Source organism: Eleutherodactylus coqui, chromosome 12 (genome assembly GCF_035609145.1).
Source record: "Eleutherodactylus coqui strain aEleCoq1 chromosome 12, aEleCoq1.hap1, whole genome shotgun sequence".
In the NCBI taxonomy this organism is placed as follows: Eukaryota; Metazoa; Chordata; class Amphibia; order Anura; family Eleutherodactylidae; genus Eleutherodactylus; species Eleutherodactylus coqui.
Genome location: NC_089848.1, coordinates 131,392,462 through 131,413,201, shown reverse-complemented (window position 1 = coordinate 131,413,201; position 20,740 = coordinate 131,392,462). Strand labels below are relative to the sequence as shown.

Here is a 20,740-nt window from a genome sequence, read left to right as displayed (position 1 = left end):
AAACCAAAAAAACATGGCTGCTAGAGATGAGCGAGCATACTCAATAAGGCAAACTACTCAAGTGAGTAGTGCCTTATTCGAGTACCTGCCCACTCGTCTCTAAAGATTCGGGTGCCGGTAGGGGGCGGGGAGCGGCGGGGGAGATCTCTCTCTCTCCCTCTCCCCCCCCCCCCCACTCCCCCCTGCTCATTGCCGCAACTCACCGCTCACCCGCTCCGGCAGCCGAATCTTTAGAGACGAGCGGGCAGGTACTCGAATAAGGCTCTACTCGCTCGAGTAGTTCGCCTTATCGAGTATGCGCGCTCATCTCTAATGGCTGCTTATCTCTAGTAACAGCGCCACTCTTGTCCGTGGTCCATGTGTAGAACTGCAACTCTGATCCTTTCACATGAATGGGGCTCAACTACCATAGCAGGCAGCTCTGGTGCACGAAAGTGGCGCTGTTACTGGAAATAGTCAGCCAAATTCTTCTAGTCTCATAAACTCTGACTAAGGTGTAATTTCACTAAAAGATGAACATTTGAGTGCAGTTAAAGGGTTGTCTAGCTTTACACCAGCACTGCTGGGTTGTGCTCTGGATAGGTTATCATCAATGATGGTTTGACAGGCATCCACCTTCCAGACCCTCAGAATCAGCTATTTGCTGGGCTGAGGCACTGCTGCCCAGAGCTGATGTGTGCGGGATGATCACAGCTCCGATTCGACTGTAGTGGCAAGGCTTGGTATTACAGGCAAAGTTCCCATTCACATCAATGCCTGCAATACCAACCGTGGCCACTGCAGGGGGAATAGAGCTGCCTGCTTCCTGTAGAAACCAGCTCCATGCATGAACAGAGCAGCTTGGTGAAAAGCTGAACAGTGGGGGTCCTGAGTATGATAGGCCATCATTAGTTTAAAGCTGGGCAAGCCCCTTAAAGGGGTTGTACCACAATTACAAGTTATCCCCTAACCACAGAATAGAGGATAACTTGCTGATCAGTGGTATTCTCACCGCTGAAACTCCAACCAATCTCCAGAATGTGGGTGCTATGTCCCATCCTCCTTTCTGTGAGGTTACTGCACCCCTCGTACTGAGGAGGAAACGGATAGAAGTAGTGGTTGTGCAGCACACGGGCGCTCCATTCACTATCAATAGAATTGTGGAAATAGCCGAGCGGCACCTGCTTAAAGGGGTTGTCCCGAGGCAGCAAGTGGGGTTATACACTTCTGTATGGCCATAATAATGCACTTTGTAATGTACATTGTGCATTAATTATGAGCCATACAGAAGTTATAAAAAGTTTTATACTTACCTGCTCCGTTGCTAGCGTCCTCGTCTCCATGGAGCCGACTAATTTTTGGCCTCCGATGGCCAAATTAGCCGCGCTTGCGCAGTCCGGGTCTTCAGCAGTCTTCTATGGAGCCGCTCGTGCCAGAGAGCGGCTCCGTGTAGCTCCGCCCCGTCACGTGCCGATTCCAGCCAATCAGGAGGCTGGAATCGGCAGTGGACCGCACAGAAGAGCTGCGGTCCACGAAGGTAGAAGATCCCGGCGGCCATCTTCAGCAGGTGAGTATGAAGACGCCGGACCGCCGGGATTCAGGTAAGCGCTGTGCGGGTGGTTTTTTTAACCCCTGCATCGGGGTTGTCTCGCGCCGAACGGGGGGGGGGTTAAAAAAAAAAAAAACCCGTTTCGGCGCGGGACATCTCCTTTAAGTATTTCCGCCAACCCCATTGACATTAATGGAGCACCAACTGAGCATGCTCAGCCAGCGGTCCATTTATTCTGAGAAGTGACCTCCATAGTGACAAGCGGAGGCGGGACACAGGAGTCCAGTTCTGGAGATCGGCGGGGTCTCAGCCAGTGATCACTTATCCTGTTGATATCTTGTGGATTGGATAACTTCTAATCTTGGTAAAACCCCTTTAACCTCAATATTCCCCTCCTTCTATATCAAACTCATAACAGTCCAGGAAAATGGGAGCATTGTTGGGGTATGTTCACATGTAACACATTTGATAAGGTAATATCCGTCATCTCACTATGCACATGGGCAGAAGAAACGGATGCCACCAATATACACTAAATGGGGTACTGCTAGGGAAAAGTGATATGGAAAAAGACCTGGGGGTACTAGTGGGCTGTAGACTAAACTGGAGTAACCAATGCCAGTCAGCTGCTGCAGAAGCTAATAAAGTCTTGGGGTGCATTAAAAGAGGTATAGGGGCGAAGGACGAGAACATTATCCTTCCATTATATAAGGCACTTGTCAGACCTCACATGGAATACTGCGTACAGTTCTGGTCACCGGTGCTCAGGAAAGATGTCACAGTGCTGGAGGGGGTTCAAAGAAGGGCAACTAAACTAATACATGGAATGACGGGACTGGAATACCCAGAGAGGCACCAAAACTGGGATTATTCACCCCGGAAAAAAGATGGCTAAGGGGCGACCAAATAACCATGTATAAGTACATGAGGGGACAATACAAGGATCTCTGCCAGGATCTGTTTATACCCAGGACTGTGATGGTAACAAGAGGACATCCGCTACGATTAGAGGAAAGTAGGTTTCATCACCAACACAGAAGGGGGTTCTTTACTGTAAGAGCAGTTAGACTGTGGAACTCTCTGCCTGAGGAAGTGGTGATGGCAAAATCCATAGAGGAGTTTAAGAGGATCTAGAGGTCTTTCTAGAGCGGAAGGATATTACAGGATATAGATTTTGCGTGACCAGAGGGATGTTGACAGGTAGGAACTACTAAAGGGTTGATCCAGGGATTAGTCTGACTCCCATTAGGGAGTTGTGAAGGAACTTTTCCCCCAATAGGGCTAATTGGCTTCTGCCTTTTGGGGTTTTTTGCCTTCCTATGGATCAACAAGGAGGTTAAATAGGCTGAACTAGATGGACACTGTCTTCATTTGGCCTTACATACAATGTTACTATGTATGTATTATCATCACAGGCAGGATTACACTGAGAGGTGACACCTATATATAGATACCACAGGATCCACTGTTTACAATAGCTAATGTCACAGCTCACCTCCTCCCCCTCCCTGCTCTGGTCACAGAGCATGCCTAGATCAGTGTCCCACAGAATTCAATGGGTTCCATTGAGTCTATGGTTCATGGGGCTGATATAAAGCATCTCAGCTCAGACACGATGGCCGCTGTCTGGATTTAATTTGTAAAAACTCTAGATGATACCTTCCCTTTAATGATGCTCTTCATAAAACATTTACCAAACAACTATAAATACCTCAGTTGGCGCCTCACCTTATTTCATTGGTTGGTTTTAGTAAAGCGTTGATTCGGTTTACAATCCAGCTAAAGAGCCGCCCGTATAACGCCTTGGCCATAGCGTCTCGGACATCCACCGCCTTCTCCACGGTATTCGGACGAATGATGGTTTCTCCCCGAGCGACAACACAGTGAGAGGTGAGCGCCTCCTGCAGTTCATCCGCTTGTATGCAGAGTAAGGAGGCAGCTGGGAGAAAACACAAAGTAACGACACTAGTGATATATTACATAACCACCGCCTCACATCCATATAGTGGAGACTTTCTCGGTTGGGGGATAGAATTGTTCTTGGGCTGAAGGTTCTTATTTCTGATGAGCAGCGTGGCCAGAAACCAAGCTGGGATAACAAGATGCAACAACTTGACAGAAGGGAGGACTGTAGATGTCATAGAAGCAAGTGGACAGTTGGCTATATCAGCATGGAGATAGCCGGGGTCCTGAGAAAAGAATTGGCCAGCCAATGGCTTCCATGCCCTGCGGCTGTTGGCTGAGGCTGCACTTTGGGGACATCCTGCTCTGCAGCGGTGAATATGGCGGCCTACTTCCTGCAGCCCCCTATGTGTGGCGCTAGTGATAAAATGGAAGTTTCTGAAAAACTGCTTCACAGATACATACAGCAGACATACTGGTGAAGCCGGCCGCACATTTAATACGTTGCGTGCAGCAATAGGTCATGCCCTATCTTTGGCGAGGATACGTTAGAAACTCCCATAGACTTCAATAGGAGCTGATAAAAAAGGGAGGGAGTTTAGCAGGGTCCCACACTGGGAAATGCAGACAGCTGCCTCTATTTAAGCATCAGAGGTCATTCTGAGGATTCCTGCCAACCGTGGCATTTCCGCGCAGCAGCGTATCTTGTTGCCGATACGCCCCAGCTGCCCCACGTGAATGGCTGAAAATACGGAGCTAAAGATCGGGACTTGATCGCGGCTATTCTTCATTCATGCGATTTTACGGCGCGTACGGGTGAAAGGAAAAACACATACGGTCGTGTGAAACAGCCCCTACACTTCAATAATTTGCTACCTGCACCAAATTGCAGGACGGCAGGACTCTCAGCTGTATTGTGACTGCAAAGTAGATGCATCTCGGAAACTCATAGGCCGCCTGCACACGGCAGGGCCAGAATCGGGCCCTGGGAGCAGCGGTGTCCGCGCGTACCTGTTGCTTTCATTTTTCCTCTGTACTGCGGATGGTTCGCACGGCTCGCTGTCAGACATGTGCAGTACAGATTTTTTTTAAATCCCCCGCCTTTCCTGCATCATCCCCTAGCGATGACACGGAATCCGAGACCTTTCTGCAATGTGGGTGCGGTAGTGCCGCGGATCAGATGACTTCCATGGAAGGCGTCCGTGCGGAATCTGCACAAAAATGGAGCATGCTGCAATTTCTCCTCCGCTTGAGGAAACCGCAACTGTGCAGGAAGAACTGATTTCCCATCGCATGCTACAGGCGCTATTTGCTGTGGATCAGCGGTGCAGACACCCGCCGCAGGCTCCGCAGCAAACCTCCGGCCGTGGGCAGGAGCCCTTAGGAATATCTTTATTACCTTATCACATGATGTAAATGACTGTATACCTCACAGAGTTCTGCCTAGAACCAACTACCACCGACAACTGCTATATATACATTATAGGGTGCTTTATATATATTATATACTATACTCCATACACGTTATATACTATACTGTATCGTATACATTACGTACTTTACTGTGCTCTATACATTATATATTATGCTGTACTCTCCATTATATACAGTGCTGTGCTTTATATACTATATTGCACTCTCTATACATTATATACTATACTCTATATATATTCTGTCCTCTCTCTATATATATGTATTCTATATACTATACTGTGCTTCGTATAGTACATTGCACTCTCTATACATTATATACTATACTCTATATATATTCTGTCCTCTGTCTATATATATGGATTCTATATACTATACTGTGCTTTATATACTATATTGCACTCTCTATACATTATATACTATACTCTATATATATTCTGTCCTCCGTCTCTCTATATATGTATTCTATATACTACACTGTGCTTCGTACAGTACATTGCACGCTGCATACATTATATACTATACTCTATATATATTCTGTTCTCTCTCTATATGTATTCTATATACTATACTGTGCTTTATATACTATATTGCACTCTCTATACATTATATACTATACTCTATATATATTCTGTTCTCTCTCTATATGTATTCCATATACTACACTGTGCTTTATAAGCTGGTATATGATGACGTGTCACACATTTTTCTGCAGATCACTCAGAATGCGCTGTTTCCTGCGCCATCAGAATGCATTATGTTAATGCGCTCTGAACCTCGGGAGACGAAGCGCAGCTGTTGTTTGTGGCATATTTTTATTTTTACTGGGTTTGCTGAAAAGTCTTTACACAGTCTTCAAATAGAAAAAAAAGTATTTTACTTCTATTTCATGTTTCTTTCAAAGCGATCTGACATTATGAGGAGCCGCGGGATAAAAACGTCTCCTGCTTATAGACTCCTTCATAAACTGCAGTGATTGCAGTTAATTAGGCTCTGGTCGCACTAACGGCACGGCGTCCGTCCTTATCCGCGCCGGTACAGGTAAGATGGATCCTGGCAGATCCCACCGATGGATAACAGGGGCGTCAGGTGGGCTATTCTTGTCATCAAAGCCCCCAACGGGACAGAACCTGGATGGTAAACTTAGACGAACCTTCATTGATGGGCTTCATTTTTATTTTTCAGATTGGCCACAAGGGCCAAATATAGGAGGATATAAGGAAATGCTCCAAGCGTTCAATGCTACCATAAGAGGGATTAAATGGGCTTCTCCACGAAGCACATTTATCCCCTTCCCACAAGATAGGAGGATAAATGTCTGTTTGTTGGATGCCCCAAGCAGATGGAGCCGTAGTGCGTGTGTGCGAGCAACACTCCATGTCTATGAGACAGAAGAAGATAACCAGGTGCATCAATCTACCTCCGTCCCATGGAAGTGAATGGAGCAGTGGTCATGTATTTAGGGATCATAGGGGCATTCAGGGGTATGCCGTTCTTGGTATTGGTCGGGGTCCCAGTAGTCAGACCCCAAGTGACCAGAAATATCTTTAAAGAGGCACTAACTTTTCATAGAATCCTAGAATGGTGGAGTTGGAAGGGACCTCCAGGGTCATCGGGTCCAACCCCCTGCTCAGTGCAGGATCACTAAATCATCCCAGACAGATATTTGTCAAGCCTTTGTTTGAAGACTTCCATTAAAGGAGAACTCACCACCTCCCATGGTATCCTGTTCCACTCATTGATCACCCTCAACTTGTACTCATGTATAGCCTGTGTGTGTCTCATCAATCCTATAATATACATGCATTAAAAATGTTGCTGTTTTACTGCTGTAAATCAAGTTAGAAGTTACTGCCACCAAGCGTCTCCCTTTCAGCTTCTCTGCAATCCACTGTCTGTTGCTAGGTGTTAAGCTTCTGTAGTAACAGACATGAGGGAGGGGTTTCTTCACAGGCTTACTCTCTGCACACACAGGCTGACAGAACTGCACACACAGTGTCTGCAATCTCAGCGGTCTATGACTCTCCTGCTGTTATGGTGTATGTGTTATATTGGGTTTACTAACCACTTGGTCAGAATGTCTCTGAATGCATGATCATCCTGGGAAAGCATTCAGATCCAGTCTTCCAGCTGATTTGACCAAAGACAGTGCAAAGCAGCATGGGAAGTAAGGGCAAGGAAGTCAGGACAATGAACTACTGGCAGAATGCTAGGCTTGCTACACTCTCTCTGCCTGACCGTGGATTGCAAACAGCAGACAAATGGGGAAGACCACCACTTTCACATGGGTGTTGCGATTTTCGTCTGCCCGGATCACAGTCAAAAATTGCATTAACGGGAAAAAGCCGTGACCAAGTCGCTACTAAGTCTCACGTTTTCTCGCCCGATGCTAAGGTCTTTCCCCCTCTCTTTGCCAGCTGATAGTGGCGATAGAAGCTCCCATAGAAGCCTCTCTCCCCAGTCTATGGGAGCTGCAGGGAAGGGGAGGGACTTTAGCAAAGCGAGCCACTGCTAAACTCCCTCCCCCTTCCCTTTTCTGATGGCTCTCATTGGAGTCTATGTGAACGGCTAGCGTATTCCCGCAAAAGATGGGGCAAGTCCTATCTTTTCTGGCCGTGCGTAAAAGTACTGGAAAATCGCCCATCTGAACAAATGCATTGGAATCTTCTGCTTCGGATGGTCATGGCCTTCACACGGGCGATAAAATTGCGCGTGTGCAATGTTTTCACACATGATGTTACATGGAAAAAAATCGCGGCATATCTCATCTTTCTACGTTTTGCTCTTTTTTATCACCCACGTTTCCCCACAGAGCCTTCGTTTTATCGGATCAAACCTAGTGATTTTCTTGCAATGCGATGCGTTCTTAACACTAGAAAGTCCTATTGTCTTTCTCGCGAGTAAATCACACGAGAAAAAGGCGCAAGAAAATCAAAAGCGGCAGCGGTGTTTTTTTTTCGAGAAAACGCAGCGCTGACGCTCAGACTGCTCAATATGGCTGTAATTTTCTCGCGGCGATATCGCGATTGCCCCTGTGAAAGCGGCCCAAGTGTTATTTCCAGGCATGCAGTGATATCTTAGATGCTCAGGAGGGTTCCTTACAGTTTTCCAGCACGTGTGGATTGGAGATGTTGCTTTTATCGATCTGATGTTCCGATGCCACCGAAGTGAAGTCTATGTTTCCCACATTCAGAATAGCAGCGAGGACGCTGTAGACGCTTCCGAGTTCCTTTAAGCAAATGATACACTTGTAAGCCACTTCACCGTAACAAGTGCGATACAAATAAAGCAATATCTATATCTGACCGTGGTACCTCAGAAATGGCGCTGTATATTGAGGCACTAATTAGCAATCAGCGGAGCTGCAGTGTAATGGCACCCCAACCTGTTTAGGCAATTATTAAGTGATCAAGCTCATTTGCTAATTATGTTTAGCTTACGGGATACAATTGGGGGGAAACGAGCACAAAAACTTCAACTGAAGAACGTCACTCAATGCCAAGGAGCAGCTGCAAAAGCCAACAAACTATTAGGATACATTTAAAGGGAAAGTCCTTCCAAGTGTAATGACTCTCTTGAACGCAGAGTGTTATTGTTGATACCGCAGTTTAAAAAAACGTGAATGTGCGTAATTGTTGACTTGGAAAATAGGTGCCTCCGCGCAGTTTCAGATGGCTAAACGCATAAATACTTTTGCGCTACGGATCGTATTTGCGCATGAACTAAGTTGGCAGATGGCAAGAAACAGGCAGATGCACACGTGCCAGTGAAGAGTACTGTAATTTTTGCGACCGAAATGCCTGTTCACACGCTTGTGTGACACGCCCCTCCCATGGAATAGAATGGGAATTAGGGCCGGCTGTCTTTTCTTCCCTCCATTACACGCAGGGTAACTCCATCCTACTCTCTTTTCTAAGCTGCCATAGACTTCTATGGCAGCGTTCTGCGTAACAAGGACAAAGCTAGAGCGGTCTTATCAAATAATAATAATACTAAACTTTATTTGTATAGCGCCAACATATTCCGCAGCGCTTACATAGACAGGGGATACAGAGAGACAAAAGTACAAACATTACAGAACCGCGGTTACATAGTAATCAGCTGATGGAAACAATAGGGGTGCGGGTCCGGCTCCAACGAGCTTACATACTACAAGTAATGGGGTGATAACAGAAGGTAAAGGGGCTGGAGATGGGCACGGTATGGCGGTCTAGAGAGTGGGGGGTGATATACACATAGACCATGGTCAGACATTCAGCCGTGTGATGGCAGTATCATTATGACTGCAAGAGTGGTTTATGATGGCTAGCAGGGATTGCAGTCAGTAGGTCAGGGAGCATGTTATCAGGCGGAGTGCAGAGGAGTTTGGTTTAGGGAATGCGGTATGCCTCCCTGAAGAGGTGCGTTTTTAGAGCACACCTGAAGTTCTGTGAGTCCTGGATTGCTCGGGTAGCCTTTGGTAGTGCGTTCCAGAGGACTGGTGCTGCTCTGGAGAAGTCTTGGAGGCGGGAATGAGAAGTTCGAATTAAAGGGGTGCTCAATCTGGTTTCGTTAGCAGAGCGGAGAGCCCGGGCTGGGTGATGGATTAAGATGAGGGAGGCGATATAGGGGGGCGCTGCACTGTGGAGGGCTTTGTGGATGAAGGTAGAGAGTTTAAATTGAATTCTGTATTTAACGGGCAGCCAGTGCAGTGACCGGCACAGGGCAGAGGCGTCTGAGTAGCGCCTGGACAGGAAGATGAGTCTGGCTGCCGCATTCAGGATGGATGGGAGAGGGTAGAGTCTGGTGCAGGGGAGGACGATCAGCAACGAGTTGCATTAATCGAGCCGGGAGTGGATGAGGGCAACAGTAAGCGTTTTTAATGTGTCTACAGTGAGAAAAGAGCGGATTCTTGCGATGTTCTTGAGGTGCAGCTGACATGTTCGGGCAAGAGATTGGATGTAGGGGGTAGTTGGCAGCATCAGTCGCGTCCAGAGTCGGCTTCTTTAGCAGTGGGGATATGATGGTGTGTTTGAAAGAAGAGGGAAAGATGCCAGAGGTTAAAGAGAGGTTGAATATAGTGGTGAGATGGGAGATGACCACTGGGGAGAAGGAACGGAGGAGGTGTGAGGGGAGGGGGTCGCTAGCGCAGGTGGTGGGGCGAGCAGAGAAGAGCAATTTAGAGACTTCTTCCTCTGTCGCTGGTCTGAGTACAGACAGTGAACAGGAGCTAGATGCAGTGCTTACAAGACTATGGTCAGGGCTAGTCTGGGATTGGGAAGTTATTTCCTGACGGATGTCATCAATTTTCTTTTTGAAGTAAGCAGCCAGCTCTTCAGCACTGAGATCCGTCACCGGGGGCTGCGGTTTAGGGCTGAGAAGGGAGTGAAAAGTATCAAAGAGCTGTTTAGGGTTGTGGGATAGTGAGAACACTAGAGAGGTGAAGTAGACTTGTTTGGCGTGGTGGAGGGCAAGGTTGTAGGATCTGAGCATGAATTTGTAGTGGAGGAAGTCTGCGGCCGTTTGCGATTTCCTCCACAGCCGTTCAGCACTTCTAGAGCACCGCCGGTGAAGCGGGTTTGAGGCGTGAGCCAGGGTTGCCGTGGTCTACATCGGATGGCTCGGGTCCTGGGGGGCGCCGCTTCATCCAGGGCATGTTTGAGAGTGGTGTTGTAGTGAGCGGCAGCCAGGTTGGGGCAGGTGAGGAGAGAGATGGGGGACAGAGAGGACTGTAGGGATTCAGCAAAGTTCTGGGTGTGAATGGCCTTTAGGTTTCTGTAGGTACTGTAGGTAGGTGGGTCTGGAGAGATGTTAGGGAGCATGACAGAGAAAGAGAGGAGGTTATGATCCGAGAGTGGGAGAGGGGAGTAAGTGAAGTTGGAAGCAGAGCAGAGACGGAGGAAGACCAGATCCAGAGTGTTGCCAGCCCTGTGAGTGGGAGAGGCTGTGAGTTGAGAGAGACCAAGGGAGGAGGTGAGCGAAAGAAGCTGAGAGGCAGATGGGGAGTTGGGGTCATTAGTGGGGATGTTAAAATCACGTAAGATGAGGGTTGGAATTTCACAGGATAGGAAGTGGGGGGGGGGGGGAGGCAGCAAAGTGGTCCAAAAACAGGCGAGCAGCACCTGGGGGGCGTTAGATAACTGCTACTCGCATGGACAGCGGACGGAAAAGCCGTAGCGTATGTACCTCAAAGGATGGAAAGGTGAGTGAGGGTACAGGGGGGATGACCTGGTAGGTGCATTTCGGGGAGAGAAGAGCACCTACTCCTCCGCCACGCCTGTCATCTGGTCTCGGGGTATGGGAGAACTGCAGGCCATTGTAGGACAGTGCAGCAGGGGAAGCCGTGTCAGACTGCTGGATCCACGTTTCTGTGAGAGCGAGCAGATTTAGGGATTTGGCAGTAAAAAAGTTGTGGATAGTGGGGAGTTTATTACATGCTGACTCGCAGTTCCAGAGGGCACATTTAAAGGCGTCAGGGGAGGGTATGCATGGGCTAGCAGTTGGGCTTGGGGATTTTATTAGTAAGTCAGGTAAGGGGTGATAGCTGGGAGCAGTGGAGGGTGGGCCAGGATTGGGAGAGATATCCCCAGCAGCTAGTTGCAGCAGGCTAGCGAGGGTGAGCAGATGGTTAGGAGATTTATGAGGATGACTGTTATTTTTGTTAGTGACATGAGGGGGTTTGAGGCTAAGCAAGAAGGTAAAGAGTGCATGCGAGCTGTGCATAGGTGAGGACAGGAGAGAGGGGCTAATATGTATAGTGCCCCCTGGAGGTGGGTACTTGAAAGAAGTTCTGAAACTGAGAGCAAGAATGAGAACAGAGGTGACAACATTAGCGATAGCTTTTAAGTGTAAGGTATTAAGGCAGAGTTTGTGGCCTACCTGTCGCCTACCCTGTCGAACTGCCATGATGGAACTGTATCATACTTTCTCCAGCTCATACTTTAATACAGCTCATATTCGCGTGGCAGCCACCCGCGTGGCATGTAAGCTTACACTGATATTATAGTGAAAGTTTAAGGTGCGACTAGGAAACAGCTGGGAGTGGCTAATCAGGTTCCAAATGACTAGGCAGCTGACTTTAGCATTGCAAACCTAATGACCAAAAGGGTGGGGGGGGGAGTGAAATGTATTGCTCTCTTTATTGCTTATCTTACGAAGACTTTGCACGCCAGAAACACGTTCGTCTGAACGAATCCATTGAAATCAATGCCTTTGCTTTGTTGCGTTAAATGGGCGAGATTTTCACGTACAGAAATGCCTCCACAGATACTTTCTCCTGTTTACGCCCTTAGATGTCGTCCTTCAGGGACCTTTTGCACAGGATGGTATTGTCCGCAGGATGCAGCGCAGTTGTGGATTTCGTTGCGTTTTTAACTGTGGAATGGGTTCTGCGGAATTCTACGGCTTGTGGAATTTTTTACATTTTTTCTGCAGACGTTAATAACAGAATTCCATCTCCTATATGTTAGAAATCTGCAACAACAATTCCGTAAGACGTCAGTAATTCCGTGGCAGAACGCTTTTCCACTGCGGAATTGAATTTTTGTGTTTTTTATAGTAAATATAGTCAGATTTTAACAGGTGCGGAATTCAAGCATTGCGCACATATTGCAACGCTGAAATACCCGTGCGTCCTAATTCTGTCCCGCGTGAAAGGTCCCATGCGGATGTTTTAGGCCTCGCTCACATGGGAATTCCTCAATAAATCCGCATCGTAAACGTCTTCCATTTCTGTAATAGAAGTCTGCGTTGTCGTCGATACGGCGCAGATGTTTCATGTTCACGGATTTGAAATCTGCAGGCGCACAAAGGGATGTTAATTCTAGACTTGGAAACTCTATTTTCTGCATCAGAATTCCACACACGGATTTTGCCCACTGACAGATGCCGCCTGTGGATCCGTTCCAGAAACCACGCCGATTTTGACAAATTTTTTTAGGCAGAATTCGCGCTAACAATTGCGCAGTGAGTTCTGCCGTGCGGTCATACCCATTGACAGGGCAAATTCGCACCAAAAACAGAAGGCAGATTTTGATGTGGTTTTTAGTGGTGGCATTCATGTGGAAAATCCTGCGAATAATTCCCCCATGTGAAGACGCCCTAAATCTGCACCAAAATCAGCGATAAAATTATCATGTGGCTTCTGACAGATTTTGGTACAGATTTTCATATGGATCCACATATGGAGCATAATCAGCTTGTCTCATGTGGAGTTTGATGAGAATTTTGGTGTGAATCTGTGAATGTTGCCTAAAAATACAATATAAAATGGTAGAAAACCAAAAAACTACGAGGCCTTAAAAAACTAAAAGCTGTTAGACAACTTGCAAAAGATGGTCGACGCCCTTTTCCTTGTTAGGATTTCATCCTGTTGGATTTTTTGTCAACAATGTTGAGAGAACTTTTGCAAAGTTTTGTGTGACTGGTTCACCGAACTTTGGAAAAAAGTTTGGTTCAGACCGAATTAGTTTGAACTGAACCTTCACAAATACCCCTAAAATTGATGTGTAGGAACAGGGTAGCGGTGGTCCTGTAAACAGAAAGGCACAGAGCAGACACAGACAAAAAGAGAGAAAGCCTGGTGCTGCAGAGAACCAGCAATTAAGTGGGGGAGACCACTGAATAGGAAAAAGGCCTGGGAGCAGCTAAGAGGCCATAGATTGTCTAAAGAAACTGTTAGTGGCATGAGACACATTTGTGATCATTCTCCCATGCTGGAGGGACACAGCTGTAGGTGAAGTAACAAATGGGTCCTGACGACCTTGGGACCAAGGATGATTAGTTGCGTGGAAGGAGATGGAGTCTCCCTTACCGCAAGGAACTTGATCCCTGAAGAAAACAGGATGTGTAATGATATAGGATATAATGTGTATTATAACAGGGGTTAGTATATAAATGGTGATGTGGAGAAGTGATGCTGTGTACCAAAGTGATAAGCAGTGATTGTATGGTGGATGACAAGGCACTTCGGAGTAGCAGCAGATTAAGAAATTCTGGAGCTGAAGCCATAGGGGCTGTAAGCAGAGGCAGGCATAACAGGGCCGATGGGGAGGGAAGGGTTGATAGAATGAGAGGGTTAAAGAAAGGGGGGTGTAACGGGAGTAAGTGTAGAAGGTACGAGAATGAAGGAGGAGGAGCTTATTACCGAAAAGACCGTTGAAGAAGATGGAAGAAGGACGTACAGCAGGGACGGAGAAGAGTTCCACCCGCCCAATTTGAATCGGGGGGGTTGATAACGTAGCTCATCATGGAAGTGGTAAAGGGGGGTCCTTGGATCAGTGCAAATGTTTGGTGCTGGGGAAGGCAGGGGCTGGATAGCTACCTTCCCCTCTTTGATTGATTAGTGGTGTCTGTCGCCTCTTGGCTTTGACAGGGCAGAACCCCTGCAAAGATGGTTTGAGAAGCTAGCCTGTGGATGGCTAGCGGACCTTGGTGTCGGGAGGTAGGCGACTAGAAACCAGGTGGTGAGTTTTGGGCTTCCCGAGTCAGTTTCCATGAGATGGGAGGCATAATGTGGGAAATAGGGTCTCCCGAGTCGCTTGATAAAGTCGCATGCTAGCGACGAAACGCGTTGCACTTAATAAAGGAGGATATATTTATCCATGGTCACAACCTTCCCTCTGGATTTTTTCCTCAAGTAGCGCGGGCTGTTTTTATCTATTTTTTGGTATCTGTACGTTGCCGGTTAATGTGTGACGGGAAGCATTACTACTATTTCTCTGGCTGGTGAGGCGGCAGAATTTTTGGTTGAGGCTCCAAAGATCTCCCTTTCTATCAGGGTTTAGGAATGTTATTTTATGTTATGTTGTATAAGAAAATGGTTGCTTTAGCCAACTTAATCCAAAGACGAGGTTGTCTGTTTAAGGGTTTTTTAAGTGGTGCAAAAGGAGTGGGGAAGACTGCAGTGGACGACTCCATTATACCCGGGTCATGGCGTACAAGAATGCTGTAATGAGATGACGATTTGCACCTATGGTGCATTGGGTCCGCTGTTATGCGGATTGCTGATGCACTCTGGCACCTATGTTGCGTTAGCCCACGATGTAAGTTCGTTGCGAACCTTCGAGAATGTACTAGGGAGTGAAGTGATGCACATAGAAAACTACTATGAAGATGGTTAGCTATCAGAGAGTTCGAAGAGCCTTGCTGCTCCGGCGGAGTGAAGGAAATATACCCTACACCTATGGTGCCTTGGATCCGCAGGCCGCGGGGCTCTGAAAGTGTAGCATGGAGATTGTTCTTTAAATATTCATAAGTGTAAACTTCCGGTTGATATTCTGTAACGTTTAAGGGACAAGCAAACAGTTCTGAGGCAAAGTTTGTTTTTCAAAAATGCACATTGCCTCTGCCTGCCATCGCCGTGCCATACACAATACCGCCTGCCTCACAACCACCATCGTCTGCCTCTTCTTCCTCTAGCGGGTTTGGCCAGGACGAATTGTTCGAGGTCCGGATTTGTGCCAAACTCAACTTTTATGAGAGTGCAACCCAAAACAGGGTTCTACTAGTTCGGTTCATTCAACCTTATTGAGTAGGAGACTGAATAGAGTGGCAGTCAAGCATACGCAGTGCCATTCCATTCATAGTGCAGCAATAAAGGACATCAGGAAAGAAGGGGGCATATAAGTCTACAAAGTGAATAAAATGAGTACAATGAATCGTTACCACTTTCAAGCATGCATATCAGAGCGGTGGGACACTGAAACAAACATTTGGGGATACAGTGGAAACATGTACAACACAAAGGGGGCCGCGGGATGGAATCACTCACCTCCATTGTAAAGCCTATTACTTTGAAACATTGCTCAATTAAGTCAAACTGAGATTTATAGAAGGAGTTGTTCATAAAGTCTTGGACCATCTTAATGTGCCCGTTCTGTAGGTATCTGAAAGATGAGAGATAAATGATGAGCCCTTAAATGAGATAGAAAAACTAATAACTCGCCGTCACTGGTAAGACGCTTCCCTCTAATCTATCGCATTACCGGGGAGGCTTGTTTTCTGGCAGCTTATAATGGACAAGTTTCTTCTTTTCCGACAATCCGGCGTAAATGTAATAGAAAATGTGGAAATTCTTCTCTCCTCTGAAAAAAAAGAAAATGTGACAAAAGTGAGAATGGCTCATAGATTTGAGTTCAGTTTCATTAATCAGATGGCAGACGGGTAAAAGAGAAATAATAGATTTGTTCTTTTTTGACTTCTTCACATAATTCAACATCAATTTTCGTTGCATTTTACAGGGCGGGTATGGAGCAGGTTTGGAAACCATTCCTGCTACAGCTGGTACCCGGTTGCAGAAGCTAGGATGAGAGATAACTCTGATCCCAGTCATGAATCCTTTAGGTGCGGCAATCAAACTGGCTGTGGCATTTAAATGGCTGGACAGAGGTGAGAGACTCGCTCCTTGCCCTGATCACCCCCCACAATGAGATTGTGGATATCACAACAGCGGACATGAATCTGTTGTGCCTTTAAACTGATTTGACTTTCACCTTTTAACCCACAATTGGGATCTGGTCTTTGCTGCTGGAAACCCCAGACCGCTGCCCCAAAAATAGTCTTGTTTAAGAGTCAGCTGATGCAACTCTATTAGGTTTACCATAATGTGTTACTGGAGGATCTAAACTGAAAAGTAAAATGTGATTATTCTCATTAAGAGAAACCACATAGTCTTGTAGATATGAGACCTTTTATTGGCTAACAAAAATACATGATGTTACAGCAAGCTTTCCAACCTACTCGGAGTCCTACATCAGGCTTCTGAAATCACAATTTGTTCTACTGGCGACACCGGACTAAACGTTTAACAGAAAAGTAGTCACGGAACTGAGCTGAGCTCTGAACAGGCAGATTTCTTGAATAGTCGAGAAACAGGCCAAAAGTCAGAGCAGACTGTGAAATCATTGGTCAATGATCAAGCTGAAGTTAGGAGGAGAGAAACCAGGAAAGCCAAGTAGGACAGGCATGGACATTAGACAAACACTTTTGCACCAGAAGTTTGGGGAGAAAAGACACAGTGTCTGTCATAGGTGACACAAAGAATATGGGGCTGACCATGAATGGTAGAAAGAGGAGGTATGAGATGCCATCAGCCATGACCAGTGGCCATAACAGTTGGGTTTTGTTCAGTTGCCATGTGAAGGCTCCCAGACCTGCAACAGGTTTCAGCCTATCAAGTCCTGGCTGTGGAAGTGCTTAAAGGGATTGTCCAATTGTAAACTCAGGATAGGTCATAATTAGTAAATGAGTGGTGGTCTGCAGCCAGGGATCCCACGGATCAACCTTTCTCTAGGCCAGTGCACTCATACATTGCGCTGATTTCTACAGGAAACAGACAGCTCCATGGAGGCCAGAGGACAGCTGATTGACAAGGTCCTGGGCTGCAGACCCCTGCCAATCTACTATTAATGACTTAACCTGAAGATAGACCCACAGTAGTTTTTTGCAACTGCATAATACCTTTAATATGATGCCGGTAAATGTACAACATAGTGGAAAAGGTCAAGCAATTGCAAATTAAAGTCTCTTATGGGGACTTAAAAAACAGCAAAGATAAGTTTAATAAAGTATAAAAATAAAAGTTTTAAAAAGTTCTAATTCCAGTTTATGCATAAAAAATAACAATTGGTTTTGCTGCGTTGATAGAAGTCTGATCAGTTAAAATATTCTATTATTTATGGAGAACGCTGTCAGAGAAGAAAATTCACAAGGCCAACATGGGGCTTTTGGTCACCCAGTCTCGAAGAAAAAACTGAATGAAGAGCAATCAAAAAGTTGTACAGTATATACCACAGAATAGTACCAATAGGAACTACTACCCACACAAACCAAGCCCACATATAGCATCATGGCCAGTAAAATAAAAGTTGTGGGTGGGTCAGAAGATGGCAACATAAAACTCTTTTTTTTTTAGCAAACTTTTTATTTATTTTTTTATTTCCTAATGACCCGGCCTTTTTTTCATTTTTGTTTTTTCCTCCTCGCTTTCAAAAAATCATAACTTTTTTATTATTCCATCAGCGCTGTGTATTTTCTTTCTGACAACGTTCACCCTGTGGGATAAATAATGTTACTTTAGTACAAATCAGACTTTTATGGAGTTAGCGATACCAAATATGTTTTTGTAATTGTTTTAATTTTTTATTATAAATATGGGAAATATAGATTTTTAAAAACTTTTTGCTACCTTTAATTTTTTGTAATAATTGAAACTCTTTTTTGATCATTTATACATTTTTTTAGTCCACATAACGGAGTTGAACTTGTGATCATTCACACAGCGCAATGTAATACCATAGTATTGCATTATACCGCATTCTGACATACAGTCTATGAAGATATGCTACAGGCGAGCATTCACAGGCAAAGTGGGGTATTAAGGACCCTGAACACCGATTGGGGCATTTAAAGGGTTAATAGCAATGATCAGTGTTCACACTGATAGCAGTTATTGTGGGCCGGTGTCAGCTGTCAGCCAGTATCCGCCATGTATGGAGCTGGATCGATGATTCACAATCAATTTCCATACAAACCCTGTGTGTCCAGGACATAACTGTATGCCCTGGAGCGTGAAGGGGTTAAAATAGTGCAACCGAAAAAAGCTTTATAAAAATGTGGTATCGTCGTAATCGCACTGACCCATTAAATAAGGTTTGCGTGTCATTTTTATGAGCGCTGTGAAAACAAAACTTTGCCAAACGATGCAATTTAGTTTTTTTTTTTATATTTCACTTCATTTAGAAATTGCTAAAGTTTTTTGAATACATTATACGGTGCCAATAAAAATGTACAACCGTTCCCGCCAGAAGCGCGCCCTCTCGTAGATGTGTCGATGGAAACATATAAAAGTGAAAGCTCTCAAAATGCAAAGATGAAAAACGGGAATGGAAAAACAAAAAAAATCTTTAGTCTTGAAAAAGCTACAATGTTGCAGTTATTTATTCTTCCCTGGGGGGGGGGGGGGGCGCCACATTGGAGACAAGCACTGCTTTTATAATTGGGTTGGCTAATAAATCTGGTTATAAGAAAACCTCTAAAACCGCCTATTAGGCTATTTATACGTTCCGCTCCTGTCTACAGAACCAGGATGTGGCGGGCAGTGCAGTGATCAGGAAATGTAACTGAAGGGCCGAATGGACGGGTGAGTGTCAGAGTGGCCCCATCCAAGGTCACATCTACCGCGGGGGTTGGATAGTGGTAACATCTAGCTGTTTGGGGTTGGTTAGAGATCTAGGAACGCTTGTAGGTATTTATGACTTTCTACCTCTGTGTTCTCATAACATGAGCGTCATTATACATCGAGCAGAGCTGCCGCTACAGTGTGTGATATGTGATATATTACAGCGGGATCTACAAAGTGCCCATTACTATTCCATTTACATTACTCAGTACTGCACTTCTACAAACATTTGCAATAAAATTAAGTGAACCCTTTGGAAGGACCTGGATTTCTGCATTGCTAACTAATAAAGGCGATCTGCTTGTAGACAAACACTATATAGCTAGTAGCATGAAGACAGTTGTATTGTTCTAGTGTGGGGTGAACTTTGGAAAAGTTAAATTCAGCCGTTTCAGCCAGTTCAGAACTTCACCAATACTTCTAAAACTGGTTAGAACACTGAGGCCGCTCTCACTTGGCCGAGAAACCCGTGCGAGACTTGTGTGTTGCGAATATAAACCCTATTCTATTGAATGGGGTCATATATATGAGTGCCCCCCCCCCCCCCCCCGCATTGTGGTGCATCGCGGCATGTCCTGTCTTTGGGCATTCCCTCAGAACACCTCGCTCATTGTTTTCAATGGGGTCAGAAAACACCTCGTACAGCGTGCAACATGCATGTGAGGGCGATGTGAGGCTTGCCATTGAAAACAGTGGGAAACACTTGCCGATTCTCCGATGTGGCTGAAAGCTGCACCGGAGGGTCTCTATTTTACTTGAAGTGGTGAGAGACATCTTTAAAGAAAAACGCCTTGTATCCATGGATAAATCGCACATTCCCGAGCGTGATATCGGACCGAGTTTCACAATCCAGTATCACGCTAACCTGTGGGAAATTAGCCTTATAGTTATTAAAAGTATTTCCTCTCTTCCTCAATAAGGCCCCTGTCCACGGGCGCCGCAGGAGCCGATGCTCGGGAGCAGGAGCTGCAGACGGTTCTCCACAGGTCAGCCTAATCTGATAGTAATCTGATAGATAGGCTGACCGCGGAGAATCGGGGCAATTTGCAGCATGCTGCGAATTGATGGCCCAGAGCGGAGAATCACAGTGATTGTCTGCTTGTGGATGCGGGGCCGACGCTTTCCATAGCAATGCTATGGAAAGCTTCAGACGGCGAAATCACTGCCGTGGACAAGGGGCCTAAATGTGATTATTATTATTAAATACGGGGAGAACATACAAAGTCCAGGCAGATGTTGTCCTTGGTCATATTTAAACTTAGGACTGTGGTGCTGCAAGGCAACAATGCTAACCACTGAGCCACCAAACTTCTTCATCTTCCTTTTCCTAAGGAGGAGGAGGAAGAAGGAGGTAGAAGAAGCTCAATGGTTAGCACTGTTACCTTGCAGCACTGGGATCTTAGGTTCACATTTGGCATCATCTTCACGGAGTTTGTATGTCCTCCTTGTGTTTGTGTGGGTTTCTTCCTACAATAATAATCCCCTTTATTCATATAGTGCATACATTTATTAATGGGGAGAAGATAAAGAAGAAATAATTTAAGTGTGTTCGACCAAGCAAGCCACCTGAGGTTGGGGTTTGCACTGAACTAAACTCTTAGCAATGTGACCCGCAACAAGGTTCAACTGTTTCGGTTTGCTCAACACTACTGATCATATTGAGTAAGCATCCACAATGCACGTAGAAAAAGTAAGTGAACCTCTGTACGCTAATTAAGGAG

At 45.8% G+C, this 20,740-nt stretch overlaps 1 protein-coding gene across 1 annotated transcript in view; it reads right to left on the bottom strand.

Annotated features, from left to right (window-relative positions):
* MYO3A (myosin IIIA) overlaps positions 1 to 20,740 on the bottom strand; it is a 236,852-nt gene that overhangs the window by 76,168 nt on the left and 139,944 nt on the right. Inside the window, exons 15-18 of the mRNA XM_066584921.1 lie at positions 15,826 to 15,924; positions 15,612 to 15,726; positions 7,964 to 8,090; positions 3,257 to 3,467 (exon numbers count right to left, since the gene is read on the bottom strand). Of these exons, the coding sequence (XP_066441018.1) occupies positions 3,257 to 3,467; positions 7,964 to 8,090; positions 15,612 to 15,726; positions 15,826 to 15,924 (552 nt within the window). The remainder of the gene's footprint in view (positions 1 to 3,256; positions 3,468 to 7,963; positions 8,091 to 15,611; positions 15,727 to 15,825; positions 15,925 to 20,740) is intronic.